This window comes from Pterocles gutturalis, unplaced genomic scaffold (genome assembly GCF_000699245.1).
Source record: "Pterocles gutturalis isolate BGI_N339 unplaced genomic scaffold, ASM69924v1 scaffold20067, whole genome shotgun sequence".
In the NCBI taxonomy this organism is placed as follows: Eukaryota; Metazoa; Chordata; class Aves; order Pterocliformes; family Pteroclidae; genus Pterocles; species Pterocles gutturalis.
In genome coordinates, this window is record NW_010110672.1 from 13,670 (window position 1) to 30,488 (window position 16,819).

Sequence of the window (16,819 nt, forward strand, 5' to 3'; positions counted from 1 at the left end):
CTCCCATTGCCTGGGCTACATTTCATCCTGTCCCACAGCCACAAACAGGGATCTGTCCCAGCTCTGAGCGACCATCTGCCTGCACAAAGCAATGATCCCATTTGAAATAAGTGATGAAATCCAATGGTGACCACAGTGACTTCCCTGGACTAGGCTTAGGTTTTGCCCTTTTGCAACCAGCATAGCTTTGGGCTATCAATAGATTTATAGCTACTACGAGTCCCTTAAGCAAGGGCATAGTTTGACTGTCCTTCCCTTGGCATGCAATGCCAAACTACACATCCGTGCTCCTCCTAAGGCTTGTTTCCCTCCCAGAGTGGTACTAAGGCTCTTTTATTTTAACTGGACTGTGATCCCAAGCCCAAATCACAGTGCAGCCCCAACAGAGTCCCAGGAGCAGCCAAGAGGTGCTGCAGCTGGGAGCTGCTCAGTGAACCCCAAGGATGCTGAGACAAAAGACCTGGGCAACCTGTGGCAGTTTTAAACGTGTGGAATAAAAACCTGCTTTGTTGCCTAGTATGTATCTTCCTAAAGGACTTAATGGAACTAAACCAAGAAATTTGCTGCAACCTAAGAGTCATTTGTGCCTTTGAAATTCATCCTGAGTTTTGCAAATTTTTAGTCATTTTAGAATTGAATTCAAATCCTGCATCACATCAGGTGCAAGTTGTTTCTCTCCTAGGAAAAGAGAACAACAGTGTGTACTCCACAACTTTACTTCTCTTTAGGCTAGACATGAGCCTTGCATAAATTCAGAGGTCACCCATTATTATGGCTTTATCAAGAACCTTATTAGTGACCATTAAAAATAATCTTGCTTGGAAGGGGACTGCTATGTGCAAAGCCCATCGTTCCTATTTACTTTGTGACTATTAATGGTTTTTTTAAATGTTTATACATTAGTGCAAGGAATAGTGTTTGCGTAATTCTAGTGTAAAATAAAACCAGCTGTATCCATTATAAGTGCATTACTGCCAGGAACTGTAAATATGTTTAAGCCTGATAGCCTTTTGACTCAATAATATCCTGCTATCTCTGTTGGGCAGGCAAGTTTTTAAACCAAGAAAAGACAGGTTATGATTTTCATAACCAAACTGTGCTTCATTTTGAAGTATGTTATCTAAATATAAATTTCAAGAAGGTCATTAAAAAAATCTGCCTGTGATTTTAAAGAAGAACAATTGAAATATCATCTTCAAAGTGATGGCAAGAAGGTACAATGTGTAGTAAAGAGCAAGTTATTCCTCCCAGATATACACATACGCAGACAAACCCTGCCGTATCATACCATACAAACAATTTTAATTGTGTAGTTACAGTCAATAACCACTGCTAATCAGAACATTTCTGCATAAAGAAAATTGTGATACACTTATAAAAACAGCCAGCTGTAACAAAATAACTGGTGTTTTCATAGCAATAAACTCATAAAAAAGAAATACACCTTTATACAGAAAATTTATACAGCTGTAGCTTTAAAATTGATTGTAAACCAAAGGAAGACACATTGCAAACATCAATTATTTTCACATTAATTGCATAAGTTTCTAAGGTGATCTATTAGTTTTATTTACCTAAGCTTATTTGCATGATAGTAAAAATTGCATACAACAAGAGTGAAGCTTATAGTATGAATTGCTTGGATAACATAGAGCACTTTTTATAGGCAACTGTGTAAAGCACATTTTCTCTATTTAAAACTTTTAAGACACTTTGTTTTACTGCCCATCAAAATACATTTATAAATAGAAAAAAAAATCAGTATGATAACAAGAGAAGCAATATTACATTTAACGGAAACTTCCAAAAAAATTAATTACAACATGATGCTGCAGGATCTACAAATAAATAATGAGGACTAAATTGTGTTTCACATTTTCTTTCTCATTTTCTTTAAAACCATGTAACAATGAGAATGGAAAATAAAATACAGTGACCTTTATTTCCAAAAGAAAACAAATCTGAATTACGGCAGTGCCATATAATACAAGGCATTTGTTGGCATATGTTATCTTTAAACTGCATTCCACAGTCTATAGTTCATTTGTAACATACAATAGAACAAGAGTAACAAACTCTTTTTATTTTATTTTTTTAAATAAATGTGAGTTTCCAAAGATCAAGTGTGGAGTGCTACAGTAATAATTAAAAAACAAGAACAAAACAGAAACGAAAAACAGTAAATCACAAAAGTTGTAATGCTTGTCTGAAGGCTCCAGAATCAAAATCACTGGTATCATGCTTATTGGGTACACTCACAGTGTATCCAGTGAACACAAATTAATATCAAACAATCCTCAATGCTTCATCTGTTGCTGCGAAGCAGTTTGTAAAATAGAGTAAAACATCTAGTGCAGTCTGCATTATCCTTTTTTTCAACTTTTGTGCAAGTTTTGGAAGATTCATTGGCCAAACAATGAATAATAAAGGTTTTTGACAGAACACAAGATGGAATTTTCATTTCATTAGTAAATACCAGTGGCACTGTTGAAAGAAAATAATACTTTTAGATCAGTCTTTCAATTCAGCATTAATCTCTGTGTTCCCTTCTACCGATAACTCTTCTTCTAGTTTAACTGAAAAAAGCGTGTTTGCATTTTTGTCTTGGATGCTGTCTTCTAAATCCTTGAGCAACTCTTCTTCCTTGTACTCTGCAACATCCACCTCCAAACCAGAATTGTCCTTCAGCTTCCCATGGTGCTTGAGATAATATCGCTGGTTCTGAAAGAACTTGATAATGGTGTACTTGGGCAGGTCGAGCTGAGCGGAGAGAGTCTGGATTGCTTCTTCATCTGGATACAGGCCTACATCTTGTATGAAACTCTGTAGGATCCCTAGGGCTTCAACAGAAATCTTTGTTCGCGGTCGGGGTTTCTGACGATTTTCATCCTCAGATTCAGCTGGTGATGCTACTGTCGGTTGCCTTGGGGGTAGTCTGGGACCCGGCTGCTGTTGCTGTTGCTGCTGTTGTTGCTGCTGCTGCTGCTGCTGCTGTAAGACAAAGCACAGCATTTTTTTTGTACATGCATTCTTACTCATATTCTGTGTTAACCAAGAAAATCTGGAGGGGGGGGTGGGGCGTGCAGGGGCTGGAAATTGCAAAGCTGTAAACAAAGCCTTAGTAAGTTTAAAGAACAAAAAGGAAAAAAAAAAGAAAGGCCCATTATTGCTGAACCAGAATTAGAATACGAGTTAGTAACTCTTGGCATACCTTGCATGTGTCTGTATGTGTGTGAGCAGAGATGAAGGACGAGGGGACAGTGGGATATGGACAGAGAGGTGGAAGGAACACTCTGGCTTTGTCTGACTGAAAGCGCCAATGACGTGACATCGGTGCGGTTTAGCTGACAAATTGTAATGAACATGCTTCACGAGTCAAGTGCAGACAAGACAAAATGCTAAGTAGGTGACATAGTAGGAATAACTTGACCAGCTTAGACAAAACTGTAGCATGGGCAAAGTGAGAAAAATGCCTTATGAGGGCAAACGCACAGGAGCTCTGCCAGCAGCAGCAGCAGCTGCTGCCCAAAACCAAGGGCTGCAAATCTCTTGCAATAGCCAGACCAAGGGACTGGGGGGATCAGAGAGATAGAGAGCATGTTTACTAAGCGCGGAAATATCCCACTGCTGATCTGACCTTAGCATGCACTGAAGTCTCGTCAAACTTACAAATGTTACGACAGAGTGCATTAGCTGGAAGCACCTAATGTCATGCTGTCAAACCCAGGCTCTGCAAGGACAGAGATCTGGAGGTCGGAAATCTGTATCTCCCCTTCTGGCTCTGACCAATCTTGCCTGTGGTCTCGGAGAGGGTCTGACTTGTCTGTGTTCAAGTATCCCAACGTATAAACAGGGAACAAACATATTTACCTGCTTCTGTGTTTGTGCTGTGGATTATTTAGTTAATATTTATAAAGCACTAAGATGCAAAGCTCTAAATAAGTTGCACTATTATTATTAGAAGGAAACACGCTGCATTCCAAAAACTCAGGCAATAACAATGAACCAGCATGCACATCAGAAGAATAAGATAAAGCAAATCATGATGTAAATAATTAACAAGAGCTTAAAATGAAGTTTTGCAAGCATGGATTCAGAAACATTCTTAAAAGGTGAGGCACTGAGCCCTAGGGACAGACTCATCTACCACCAGAGTACAGTACACTATAAAATCAATTTTAAAATCAAAAGTAAATTTATCAGCTACTGTTTTTGTTGACAATTCTTTTGCTTCACAGCACAGGAAGCACTGGTTAGTAAGATATTTTGGATCAGCAAATTTCTTGTCATATGGTACAAACCACCAGTTATTATTAAAAAACAACAGCAGCAAAACAAGCAGTTGCTATCACTACATTTCATTTCCCTTTGCGAGTCTCCTCTCAACAATTTTTTGTGTGTCAGTAGTGGTTTCCAAGCTTCCAGTTGCAGCTCAGTTGCAGACCTTAAGAGCCACAAAACACTTTACAAATAGTACAAACATTGGAGGAATTATAATTCTGTCCACTCGTGGTTGTGGAGACTTCTCACAGGTCTCAACTCCTGTTTTAAAAGCCACTGCTTTATCTTCTTATTGTAAGGTCTGACACAAATGCTAGTGGAATTAGGGCTCTTGCCTCATCTCTGTTCACATCCTTTCATGTTTTATGGTCTGTGAGCAGTCCCATCCAAGGCTTCAGTCCCAAAGAGTTTCAAGACTACTCGCAGCACATTAAATTCTTACAAGACTGGAGGCTTTGTACATACAGTTTGAAAACTTGTGTTTTAGCTACATATTTATGCATCTACAAGTATTACCATGTAGAAGAGCAAGAGACAAAACTGAGGCCCAATTTCCCAATCCTTACTCTTACAAGTCATATTAAGAGATTACAATGCAAGTGCTTACGTCAATAATATTTGCGAGATCAAACAGACAACTTTTATCAACAAAGCAAGAAAATCTAAGTAAGTGGCATAGTGGTTGAGTGCTTATACTGTGCATAAGCTTCTCCTTTTATCCCCTTAAGAAGTGATTTTATTAAAAACAATGTACATTTTCAAACAAGTGCTGTTTTATTACTTAATATAGATCTTTCTCTCTCTCTTTGCTAAATCAAACAGCAAGTTTCCAGGCTTTCACAATTATTTTAGTACTTGATATCCTAAGGGATTGTCTTATTCAGTTTGCTTTATCTTTAATATACACTCATGTTGTTTCTGGCTGTGAGATAACTCTATCCTTCCTAGCTTTGTAAATATTTTTCTGTATAGGTAACACAAATGATACACTGGGTCTCAGCTGAGACTGGGAAAGCACGGGGTAATATCTGCCCTTTAAGAGGGAGCAGTTAAAAGGCTGACCTTAGGTCTTTCACCAGAAGGGATTAAAGAGCCCCCAGCTCATAGACACAGCAGCCTGCACTGCCAACCTGGGCTACAATACTTAGCAAAACAGCCAGCCATGCTCCCTGTTCATGGTGCCCGTGCGAGCGAAGGGTGGACTCAGCCCCCGGCGGTGGGGGCACGGCAGGGGCTGCCCTGGAGCGGAGGGTGGCTGTTTCCAAGCCCCGTGGCGTGGGTCCTGCATCCCCTCCTCTCTTTCCCAAAAAAATGCCAGCTCACCTGGGGAGCAGCACCCAGCCAAGGTCCAGTGGTCAGCAGGCCTGGTAAGAAAGCGCCTCTATGCTCTCCTTTCCCAAGGGTGGTGGGAGAGGGGCTCTGAAGGAAAAACAAACAAACATTGACTCACCCCAGCCTCGGACTGGGGTTCAGGTGGGATGAGGAATCCCCTTCCCTTCACTCCTACCCAGGGTGAGCCGCCGCTGTTGAGGGTTCGAGTTTAGCTTTTGAACAGCAGCGCAACAAGGTCCTCCCGCTCTGCTGGTAAGGCATTTGACAACCAGTGCCAAATGCCTCTGCCCTTCGGTCCAGCCCCGAGGCTCGCCCTGCCCAGCACGCAGCTGCCCTTGCGCCACTGCAGCCACACACGTTTGCAAAAAAATACTGAACCGAAACAAAAACTGTGGGTGGTCCCATGCTCTCCTTTGAACGCCGGTGGCGGACAGCAGCACGCTCTTATCTCATACCAGGAGACCTGCATTTAGCCTGGCCGGGAGGAAAGAAACACTAATTTCCTTTGCTCCGTTTAAAGCTTTATTTACTTAGTGCTCTGCGGGATTGGCCAAGGTAAACTAACCTGAATCTGTTCTGCTGGCACATGGATAATGTGGGAAGGCCTGTCACCATGGTGATGAACTGCATTGCTTTCTTGTTCATAAATGGCATCACGTTCAGGCTGAGGAAGACTGAGGAACCTTCGGATCATGGAGAGATTCTCCCAGAGGGTCCTGTTCTCTGGTGAGGGATCTTCTTTCCAACGTAACAGCTCACAGAGCCACCCCTTGAAGATAACACCAGCAAAACATTAGTTTTTTTTCCTCACTTCATGAGGGGCAAAACGAGGGCAAAATGTATACTTTAGCGGCGCCGCATGCTCTCACGCTCTCCCTTGTAAGAAAGGGCTTTCACCGCGCAGGCTGGGCTCAAAGCAAACATTGACACACCGAAAGGCTGCCGCATGCTTTCAGACCCTCGCCAGCCACCAGCATTTTGGAAAGCACCTTCCCGTTGGTCCTGCACCCCAGCACTGTTGTTTGTTTGCTTAGAAACAAACCAGGTGAGGAAGGCAGAATCCCTTACATCCTTCCCTCCGCAGGATGGATGTTTCACCGATGCCAGTATATTCTCTCTTCTGTTTTTTTTCTTTTATGCAAGGTTGTAACCACTAACACCGTGTTTCAGGAGCTGGTAGATCGTCTGCTGAGCAATTTTAAAAATCCTGGTACTACCACTCAAAACAAGAAAGTACTTCAAATATCTGCCTTCATTGTTCGGCTGCCTAATGTACATTATAGTGGTAGAGGAGCTCCCTAATATTCTTTCAAAAGACAAGAATCCTTTGACTAGACGCAGTCAAGTAATATCTTCTTCCTATCTACCTCGAGTGGAAGTGTCTCTGCAGGTGAACTTATTTTAAATGACAGATGATTATCTGTTTCAGGATTTTTCTCACAGACCCATAAAAAAAACCAGTCTCTCAGTTTTACGTATACTATTAGGGCTTGAGAGGGAACAAGATATGCTCAATTGTCTGATACATCCTTTATACCATTTCCACATCACAGGACAGTCAGTCACCTAGGAGCTTACCTACTATAGTCCAGACATGGTTTTGGGATACATACTATGAAGAATCCCCTGCAAGAACTGCAGTGATTGCTTATTTGCTTCTAAAAGAGACATACACGTTAATCTTGAAAATTTTAACAATTGTTTTCTTATGTCTTCTTAAAATTTAATTGAGGACTTTCTTTCTTCATTGTGCACTGGCGGCTTTAAAAGAATAGTGCAAGTGCTCTAGCTAGCACAGCGTGCATGAGCCACGATTTTTTTGTACATTAAAATTTAGAAACAAAATATTACAGGTATAAAATATGTACTTCCTTTCTTTTAGCTTCAAGGATCTGTTTTCAAAACTAGGTCCATGCAATTTTATTCTTAATGCTGTAAGAAAGATAATGTGACATTTTATTGAATCAACAAATAATATAAATGTACAGAGGCTTTTAGATCCTTTTTATATGTACTGGTTGTTCAAAAATGGTTTATCCAGACTAGTTTACTACTAGATACAATAGATATATTTATACAATATAGTACGTATTTTCTTGAAGACATTAATATCTTTAGCTATCAGTTAATGAATGCAGAGTAAAAATATTGCCACGATAGGAAGAAGTGAATAAACAAATAATCTTAATACATTCATATTGTATAAGAAAATACTTAGTGAGGTGTGTATAAAAAATTGAACTATATAATTGAACTAGGATGTAAGTGGAAAACTGAACAAATGACACAGGAGAAAATGCCCCCAAGAAATAGAAATAATCAAAATGACAAATGTTAGAGAGATGGTGGTAGCAGAGCTGAGAAAGCAAAAATTTAAATGGGGCCAAAATCCACTGGGTGCTCTGTAGGTGTGCAAGGGAGGGAGGGAGGAGAGCCATGGCAGCAAAGGGGCCCCCTGTACCCCAGGGATGGAGCACACACCATTCTCTGACCACACACTAAGGATGGATGCCGGGAATTGCCGGAGGGCTTAGCAAACTGACTGGGAAATGTGTCCAAACGCCTTCATATAGAGCACATAACGTACAGCGTGTCTCAGTTGGAATCGTATGGCATGTTTTTAAAGCAGCAGCAATGGTCAGTGAATTCTCCTTCCCCATTGTAAGGTGACCTGGGATGTTAGCAGGTTAATGTATGAACTCTCCCTGCCCCTATCAAAATCAACATGTTGCTCATATTTCTCTGCCCACCTCGCTTCCACGGGGATACGTGCAGGATTATGCTCAACAGCAGTATTGGCTTTCTGCAGTGAGTTAAAAGAGGTGTAATCAGAAAGCGTGGGTAGTTAGTTGGGGGTGGGGGGGAGAAGAAGATAAGGAGAACCAAATCAAGATCTTTAATTGAAATGCAGTTTTAAATTTTTAATTTAAAAAAAAAAAACCAAAAATCCCAAAAAACAAACACAACAACAGCCTGTCTCAAAGCATAAAAATTGTCCTTTGGTTGTCAGGAGCCTGCACTGCTTCACACTGAAGCTGTTGGTCCTCTTTCTAATGTTGGTGAAAGAAAGAGCAGAGCAGACTATCACAGCAGGCTGATGAAAGAGAAAAAAGACAAGACAACCTGTCCCCTCCCATGACAGCTCTCTAAGGTATACAGACAGCCTGGAAAAGAAATTGCACCACACATTTAGAAGCTGCACGTATTTTGTCTGGTGACCACATGAATCACAGATTTTTTTGGAAAAAACACAGAAGAAACTCTCTTTAAATGTCCAGTAGTAAAAATAATTCCTAAGCAATCACATTTTATGCTGAACGTATTTCACAACAGTTTCTGTTAACTAAGAAATGCCTTCTCCCCTCACTGTCTTTTCTATTTCTGTATTTACTAGATCAGACCTTATTTCTATTAATTACTCATGACTAATGTTATATCTCCAGTATTTTTCTATCAACTTTTGCACTGAAATAATTCTTGTATTTCCTTATCTAAAAATGATTTGACAAATTGTAACCTGAAGCATGTCTCTTCTAGCTTTTCAGGGAAGCAGCAATTTTGAGATACTGAAATCGGATGCTTCTGACATGCTACACAGAATAGAGTGCTGTTCTACCAAAATGTCTATTTTCCACTGGGTTCATAAAGTTTTTAAAAAAGTAGACATAGTTTGATGAAACATATTATGGGGAACATGGAAACAAACAACTGAATTCTTCTACAATTACAAGGATAGAAGTAAATTTTTTGCCTTAATGTTCTGGAAATATTTATGAAAGTTGATCTCAGAAATATTGTCAGGAGATGCTGAATGAGTGACTACAGGGGCTAGAGTGGTTTACTTTATTAGGAGACTACAAACTTTATACCAAGATGCTTTCTTTTGGTTCAAAACAAACAAACAAAACCGTAGTTTTCATTTAGTTTCAGGTTCAGAATTCTGTATCTGACATGAAGGTCATTCACAAAAGTCAGCTAAGTGAGAATGTATGGAAAGTTTTTGTAAATTTTAGGAAAAGTGATCATGCAGACTTTTATAATGGTGAATTTTAAGTAATGTAAAATTTGTGAGTTTTGTTTCCATTTGATGTAAAGAACTATGAAGTGCTGTAGTTAATGCAGTTGAACTTACAAGTGAACCTAACAAGGCTGATTTTTCTCCTCTCGCACTCATTTAAGTCTACAGCAATTTCTGTCTAGTTCAAACAACTTATTCTGAAGGAGGGCTTGGACCACTGTTTCTTCATGTCTCTATAATCTTACAGGAAGTGCAAAGGACCACAAAATAATAAGGAAATATTTATAATTCAGATTAGATCACAACCGTTTTATACAGCAGATACAGTACATCATCGGAAAAAAAAGCCCTAAAATAATTAAGCTGACATATCTACGCAGCAAGGCAAACCGCCCAAAACTCTGCAATGACATTGGGAACAACCTTGATTTTAAAACAGAGTAAATTTGCCAGGAAACATTACACTGAATATAAAGAGAGTACAAAGCAAAATATAAACATTAGCCACATGTAAATATGTTTGGAGAACTTTCAGGATGTTACTACTTTTCAAACTGACAAAGTTTAATTTGACACCTTCTGTTCTAAAACCTTTGTTTCTATTCAAAATCACGCCTTTAGCTGCTATCAATCACTACGCTCTCTCTATTACTTACAATACTGGCATAGGCCCTGGATAAGCTGAAAATGCCATGCAGATGAATTCTGAGATAATATGTTCAAACCTGTTATATACAACACAAATCCTGTAAAGTTATGTATTGTAAACCTACATTTATTGGGAACTAAAAGTCTTAAATCCATCTGCTACAAAGAAAATACTGTTATGCACTTTCAAGTAACCAAGTACCATCTGCAAAGGTCTTGCTACAGTAAGCAAGAAAATGGTGCAAAAAAAAAAAAAAAAAAAAGATGCTAAACCTAAGATATTTAAAATAAATAAGAGTCTTCTGTCTGGTTTTTTGATAAGGATTTAGTAAAGAAACATAAGACATTAGAGGAAAAAAACCTGTGAAAGCCCAACTGCCAAACTATTGCAGGAAAAGCGCAAAGAGGATAACTGCCAAACATTAGACTCTGCAAGACCCATAAGCGTGCTTATTTTAAAGAAAGCATCTAGGCATTTTATCTATGCATCCAAATGCTATTTTATTCAGTCTGACCTGTGCTGTGTTTAAATAAAATCTTCTGTTCTTTCATGTAGTTTCTAACAATCTAGTCTTTCATTCTGGTATCTTTCTTATTAAAGGGAAAAAAAAAAAAAAGTTGAAACCGGCACTTAAGGTGTAAATACCAACCCTAAATAGATCAAAGAGGGTAGCATTACAATCACAAAAGATGTTTTCTGGGCAAGGCTTTCTAAATCAGCAACACATACATCTAGTCTGCGAAGAAAGGGCTTCAAGGTGGAGCAACTGAACTCTTTTGTTTGGTGATTTTGTTACAGTGATAATAATTTGACAAATTATTAATATTTCTTATAGAATAACTATCAAAGATTCCAACATTTTTATAAAGAGCTGTACTTTGAGTCTAAGAAGACAAAACATTTTAGAGTATCAATTCTCAGATATGAACAGTTTTTCTTTGGTCTAGTATATCTAAGGCTATTGTACATCAATCTCTGGGGCATACAGTATAATAAAAATATATGGTGTTAAAAGAAATCAGTCTAAATAGGTAGGTATTTGATACCAACATTTTAGCAAAAAGTGTGAATTGCATTTCAGCATCTACTGTGAACAAAGACTAAGTACATAATCCATTAAACAGTACTTCTAACTCAAAAAAAAAATTGAGTATTGTAGACTAAAGTAGGCATTTTGAATGAGCATATTTTCAGCAACTAACTATAAAGCTAGCAATTTATCATTCAGCAAATAATTTTCTACTTTTAAAAGAATCTGTAAGTGTTACTTATGCTAATGAAGACTGTTTTTAATCTGCCCACAAACATGCTAATAGAGGGCAATTTTTTTTTTATTTACAATGCTGAAGGCACTCCAGTTTACAGAACACAGATATGAAATTACACTTGGTAAAATGGGCTCTTAATTGTCTGAGCAACCCAAATCCTTCACCTTTAACACAAAAGCTTACAGACAAAACAAAGGAAAGGAACTTATGAACTAAACTTTCAATATTGGCTTTTTCCCCTTCAAAAGCCGTCTAACGTGTTTTACAAATCTAATTTTTGTTCCAAATGGCTGTACTCATCATAGATATTTCCATTTCTTTTCAAAGCAGAATCCATGTATAGAAAAGAAGAAAAAAGGCCGAGATCACCACTACAGTATACTCATATATTCTTAGGCTTTAGTATGAAACTTGTAAGCTGCTCACTGTACAGAAAGGTTGCTTTTGGAAAAGTCATAATACTTTGAACGAGATACATAATGGTAGCAAAGGAGTACTGAAAGCATTTTAAATTATTTACTAGGTTAAAAGGGTGAAATGGTACTTTAAATACATCAAATTTCATCATCTGGGCCATTTTTTGGTGGCAAAGTGGTATTGATCTTTCCAAATGCTTAAAATTAACTATTTCCAGAAGGTCATTATTTGATTAAAGGCATTAAAGTTGAGGGCAAGAAATGATGCACTTTGTCTTCTTTCCCATTCAAATAATCATGTAATTTAATCAGAACTATCCCTTCATGTCCTGTAATAAAAATGTTTGTCTTAAGATATTGTTCTTTACCTAACATATTAACCTTTAAATGTTATGAAGTTCTTAAGAATAATCTCTGCTTAGAGAAGATTCTTCCATAATGCAATGAAAGGACCTCCAGCATTTAAATTGTTAGGGCCAAATTTCCCCTACACATTGACTGGAAAATGCATTAAACCCTTCAACTGAGATTTCTCAGAGTGTTCAACAGGACTGAAAATTCAGGGAGTTTTGTATCAGTAAGTTCACGCATATGGAACTGAGAAGCAAAATAAACAAATGTCACTTCAGTACAAATATGACAAATAAGTAACAATGGACACTGCTTTCATTTATCTGGGAAATGCAGTTTGCATTACATTTGTATTATCTGGAAAAATACAGCAGGGAACACCTACCGCAGGGTAAGAACAGAGCATTTAATTCAAAATCAATTGTCAGGCTGAGATTACTTAAATCTGACTTCTTTCTGGGTGAAACACCTGTTCAGACATGGGAACAAGCCTAGATGATGGGAGTGGTCCTTTTTAGCCTGAAATGTTCTTCTGGAATTTCCTGACTGCAGGAAAATTTATTCTGACTGCAGGTTTATCCTTCCTAAAATACATAAATTGTCCTGGTTATCTCCCATGCAAAGCTGAATAGACCTACATGCTACACAGAACATTGTATTGTAGACTAAACAATAAAAAAAAAAAAAAAAGAAAAAAAAAGAAGGGCCACTGCATATTTTTGTAAATTTTTTGGAAAACTGATAATCTACCTGGCTTAGTAGTTTTTGACACTGAACAACACATTTGTTAGTGAAAATCTTTTCAATTTATCTTATATTTTCAATTTATCTTATATTCTCCAGTACTGAGAAGACTTCTCAGAGCTGACTTCTGTGAGGCATATACGTGCAAGCAATTTAAAAAACCTCTGTGAATGTTCAACACTTCGGGATTGTCTTATTTTGCTCACAAAACTGTGTATCTTTAATTCAAGAAGCAAAAGCTGGATTTCAGCCTGTTCCAGAAGACGAATGCCTCTTCTTGAGATGTGGCCTAAAGTGGTAATAATGTCCCCAGAAAGACAGTTGCCTTAGTATTTTATTTACATTAATCAGCCTTAAGTTTCAAGCTTTGCCTTTCAGCATTCCCCTAAATCAGAGAAAGTTTGAAACCTGAAGCTGTGCTTTATCTCCAGATATTTCTGGTTTTTATTTTTTACTTGCTTTCATTACTGGAACACTGAAAGGGGAAGCCAGATGTGAATTTTAAGTAAAGCTGTATCTGCCACCATAATAGATGAGATTTATCAAAACAAACAAACTGAAAACCCCATAACCTCATAGGGCTTTTCAGAAGAAAGGTAAACTTCACTAGCAGGAAAAACTTCCTTTGAAGAATCCTGAAACAGATTATGCCATTTCCTTAAATTTCTTATCCAACCTATTATTTTTAGCTGCACCATCTGTCTGGATGTTAGCTCCACCTCTTCTCTGGGTTGTGGAAAAAAAAATAAAAATGACCAAACATCTAGCAGTGGTACTGCTAGCATTTCATTGCAATTTTCTGGTGATACGGTACAGAAAAAGGATTCATAACATCTCTTCTTCCCCCTGCTTTTTCTCCTCTCTTTCTGCAGCGCTTAAAAATTAAATACATATGTCTATTCTTGTAAAGATCCACACAAATAAACAGGAAAAGGAAACTTGCTAAAGCAACCTGTAAAATTCAATGACAAGCAGCAAACAAATACAAAACCAAAATGACCTGGAGAGCTCTGGTGCTGCTCCTGCAGTCTCGACTGTCGCATTAGACCTCTCCCTCTACCCAGAGCCATGGTGAGCAGCTAAGAGCCAGTGCTACCGAAAAACTTGTCAGATTAAGGTCTGAGGCTGTATCAAAACTGGTGAGTACGTTCCCTATGTATGAGCATGTGCATGAGACATACCACCAGCTCATGGAAAGAAAAAAACCTCACTCATAACGCTAAAACTGACTGAAGACATACATATCATTAATTTTTAGTTGAGTACAGAGGGAATTGAATAATCGAAATGAAGGGCTTCTCCCAAGCTTGGCTTCTCTGCTCTCAGCCTCCTCCACCTTTCCTTTGCCTTGTTCAAATGTATCTCTTTTACAGTATTGCCTCCAATTGCTCAGCAACGATAGAAAGGCACAAGCCCTAATCAAAAACATAATATGCATGCCTTTGAAAATCTTACATAAAATGCAACTACATTCATACGTAAAAAGAAGGAAAAAGTAATGCATGCAAAAAAGCTGTGGGTGAATCTTTATTCTGCCTTCTTCTGCTCCAGATCCTTCCTCTTTCACACACGATTCAATTGGCATTGCAACCACAAGATACACATGACAAAAATGGACTTGACAATAAAAAGAAATTTAAACAAGAAAAAAACAACTTCTAATTATTAAATAAGTCAGTCTTAGTCTGGTACATTACTTTTTATAGTACATGCATATAAAATGGGTCAGTGGGTTTCACAGAGGGTGACCGGTAATATATGGCCCCTTATCTTTTATTTAAGCAGAGAGAAGTACTGATTTCACTGCAATACCAATGCTTCCCTTGAAAGTAAATACAACCCTAAATCCAACCACGACCTTAATAGCCCATATTTATTTATTCTTAAACATGCAATCAATTTTTGTATGGCAGCTATATCTGCAGTTTAGAAAAGAGTCTTTAACAGAAAGAGCCTGGCAATTTTAAAAATCTTTTTTACTACTATCAATTTACAAGTCAAGAGCAAATGTTTATTATTGCATTTCTTGCATTCTTACAGAGATTTAACATTTGCTTTGGGGGAATGACCTCTAGTAAAAAGGGCCAAAGTGTCACTGCCATAATTACTTATACATGTATATATCATGTTGTTAGATTTTTTTTTTTTAACATTATAATTTCACAGAGGGAGTAATTTAAATCCATGGCTTCTTGTCATAAGTTTCTTCTTTCCAGGATTCATTCTGGATCAGGGAGAGATCTACCACACACTGAGGAATCACCACTTCATAGATGTCTGAACTTCATTATAAATTCGGTTCAGCTGACAACATGTTCCACCAAGTGACACCATTCCAAAATATACACAGCTCAAATCCATTCTCAGACATCCCTTCACATTTTTACGGCCTAACTAAATGTTTTCATATCTATTTGAATTACACATTTAAATATTCCAGCAAAATTTCTTTTAACTTTTGTAATTCAGCTGCCTTCTGTGGCTCTCAGTTTCATAGTGAAGAATGCTTAATGCTCTGATAATACCAAGGATGAAGGGAGCCTTAAGGAAATCAAAAAGGTACTGTTCCTTAACTTTCCTCCAGATTTTGTTAACCACAGAAACAGTCAGAAAATTAATAACACCCATTAACTCACTGCAGTTAAAAAAAATCTTTAAAATCCACATTGGTGAAAGACAGACAGCAAATGAGAAGGGAGCAGCCAGAAGCATGTATCTCACCCATGGAAGAATAAAGGCAGTGAAGCCCTTAGAAAGCTAAAACACCCTTGTAGCATGGTTGCTTGGGGCATAGGCTTGACAGAATATGAAAGCTGGACCAAAAGGAAAGCTGGAGAGATATGATTTCTCCCTCCTGGTTGGCTGAAGGTGGGAACCAACACAAGAGTGTTTTCAGGTACTTTGCCGTCAGGTTGGGGATAAGAACAACTACAAGGGAAAAAACTCCTAGAGGGAGCAGTGCTTTGTTAACACAAAGCACTTCCTCACTGGTCAAAAAAAAGCAGCAGCCAAGCTGAACTCCAACCATATTTCCAGGCAGCAGCTTCAGCAGCAGCTGCTGCCCTTAAATCAGGTGCTGCATGGAGCAGGCACCCAGGTGAAAAGGATCAATCCCTTTAGTTAGACTCTCTCTTCATATTAAATAAGAGTAGCAAATGATTTCTCAGAGGTGAAGCAAACTGGCTGCCCCAAAGCAAAAATAAAAATAATCTCATTTAAGCCCTTCATAGCTTTTTTTTAAAAAAAAAAAACAAACTTGTTTTATATAAACAGTGGAAAGTTCCTGTATTTGTAGAGCTTTCTCTTGCATGTTACATATCCCAGAGATGCTAAGCACCAGGGTCAGCAAAATACCTACTCACCTAAGTAAACCCACAGTCGTAACTGATATGTGTGCAAATCTTGCTCAGCCGGGATCCAAGACCTCAGGGAATTCTGCAATGGACCGCTCAGTCCAAACATCTTTACTTTATAAAGATCCTGAAAACCATTTTCATATGCTTCTAAAATGCTACCCTGAAGTAAGGGAACATGGTACTGCACGGGAATAAAAATGAGATGGCTGCTGAATAACAATGTTTTTTCAGATAAAATTTGGCAGATTTGGAATTAGATAAATATTTGCAAATTGGAATTTCCCCCACCTAGCTAGCTGCGTGCTTGCCCTAGCCTATTCATCATATGCCAACAGCTTGGGGTAATTTGCAACTAAAAATATGAAATTTGACTTAGAAGTTAAATTTGAGGAAAATAAAAAAAA

At 38.1% G+C, this 16,819-nt stretch overlaps 1 protein-coding gene across 1 annotated transcript in view; it reads right to left on the bottom strand.

The window, feature by feature from the left end:
- Window positions 1–1,411: 1,411 nt before the first annotated feature.
- The window catches only part of SATB1 (SATB homeobox 1), a 74,149-nt gene continuing 58,741 nt past the window's right edge, over window positions 1,412–16,819 (bottom strand). The window contains 3 exon segments of the mRNA XM_010073479.1: window positions 1,412–2,991; window positions 5,605–5,700; window positions 6,179–6,382. Of these exon segments, the coding sequence (XP_010071781.1) occupies window positions 2,512–2,991; window positions 5,605–5,700; window positions 6,179–6,382 (780 nt within the window). The 3' untranslated portion in view covers window positions 1,412–2,511.